Source organism: Alligator sinensis, unplaced genomic scaffold (genome assembly GCF_000455745.1).
Source record: "Alligator sinensis unplaced genomic scaffold, ASM45574v1 scaffold1511_1, whole genome shotgun sequence".
Lineage (NCBI taxonomy): Eukaryota > Metazoa > Chordata > Crocodylia > Alligatoridae > Alligator > Alligator sinensis.
The window spans coordinates 124,254-125,702 of NW_005843139.1; the positions used below are offsets into that span (position 1 = coordinate 124,254).

General features: G+C 64.7%; 1 protein-coding gene across 1 annotated transcript in view; it reads right to left on the reverse strand.

The window, feature by feature from the left end:
• Positions 1-502: 502 nt before the first annotated feature.
• The window catches only part of QPRT (quinolinate phosphoribosyltransferase), a 1,743-nt gene continuing 796 nt past the window's right edge, over positions 503-1,449 (reverse strand). Inside the window, 3 exon segments of the mRNA XM_014526728.2 lie at positions 503-619; positions 907-1,038; positions 1,327-1,449. The exon segment at positions 1,327-1,449 is cut by the window's right edge and continues 32 nt beyond it. Of these exon segments, the coding sequence (XP_014382214.2) occupies positions 560-619; positions 907-1,038; positions 1,327-1,449 (315 nt within the window). The 3' untranslated portion in view covers positions 503-559.

Consider the following 1,449-nt stretch of genomic DNA (forward strand, 5'->3'; position numbering starts at 1 on the left):
GGGGTGGGATGGGAAACGACAGGGGTTAGGGAGAGGGGAGGTGGCTCAGGCCCCTACCGATGTGCCTGGCTCTGGGGTGGGGGTCACAGATCCCACCATGCGGCTGGGTCTGGGGGGGGGCAGGGGCTTGGTATAACAGAGGCCTGGATGTGGCTGGCTCTGGGGTGGGTATAAAGGTTCCCACAGTGCATCTGGCTCTGAGGTAGCGCGGGGACTGGGTGTAACAGAGGCGTGGATGCAGCTGGCTCTGGGGTGGGATGCATCAAGGGTTGGGGATAACAGGGACACCCAGATGCAGCTGGCTTCAGGGGTGGGGGCTGGGTGTAACGGGGACCTGACAATGCAGCTGGCTCTGGGGTTGGTATAATGGTTCCCACAATGCATCTGGCTCTGGGGTGAGGCACGGGCTCTGGGGCCCATGCAATGTAGCTGGCTATGGGGTGGTGTTAGGGATAACAGGGACCCTAGGATGTGACTGGCTCTGGGGTGGGTCTAGTGGTTCCCACAATGCACCTGGCTCTGGGGTGCGGCAGGCGCCGAGTATACGAGAGGTCCCCCCTCAATGCAGCTGGCTTTGGGGTGGGCTGGGGATAACAGGGACGCTCCAATGCAGCTTTGTCTGGAGGGGAACACAGCAAGGGCGGGTATATGGGGAACCCCCAAATGTGGCTGGCTCTAGGGTGGGCACAACAGATCCCATAATGCATCTGATTCTGGGGTGGGGCAGGGGCTGGGTATCCCAGATGCAGCTGGATCTGGGGTGGGGATAATGGGGCCCCCATGATGTGGCTGGCTCTGGGGCAGGGAAACAGCAAGGGTGGGTACATGGGGCACCCTGGAAGTGGCTGGCTCTGGGGTGAATGTAACAGCTCCCACAATGCATCTGGCTCTGGGCCGTGCCAGTACCTCGGGGGCGAAGTTGTCCAGCATGACGATGTCTGCTCCCGCCTCGGCAGCCTCCAGCGCCTCCTGCAGGCTGCGGCACTCGACCTCCAGCTTCTGGCTGAAGCTGCTCACCCGCCGGACAGCCTGGACGGCCTGGGGGGGCGGAGATGGGACCCAGGTGTCCGGGCTGGACATCGTCCCCACCCCCGACACTTGGGTCCCAGGGTGTTGGGACGCAGTGTCCCGGATGGACTCCCCTGCCCGTTCCCCTACAGGGGTCCCAAGAAGATGGGACCCAGGGGTGCTGTGAGGAGAAGGGGGGGGGGGGGGAGGGGCTGGGCCCCACGTGTTCAGGACCCCAGGATGGGACCCAGGCGACCGAGGCAGGGCTGGGCAACAGGACCCAGGCGTCCAGGCCAAACTGGGGGGTTGTGAGCTCACCTGGGCCACGCCCCCGGCAGCGTCCACGTGGTTGTCCTTGATCATGACCAGGCCGCCCAGGTCAAGGCGGTGGGGGTCAGCCCCGCCCACCACCAGCCCGTACTCCTCGGCCAATCGGAAGCC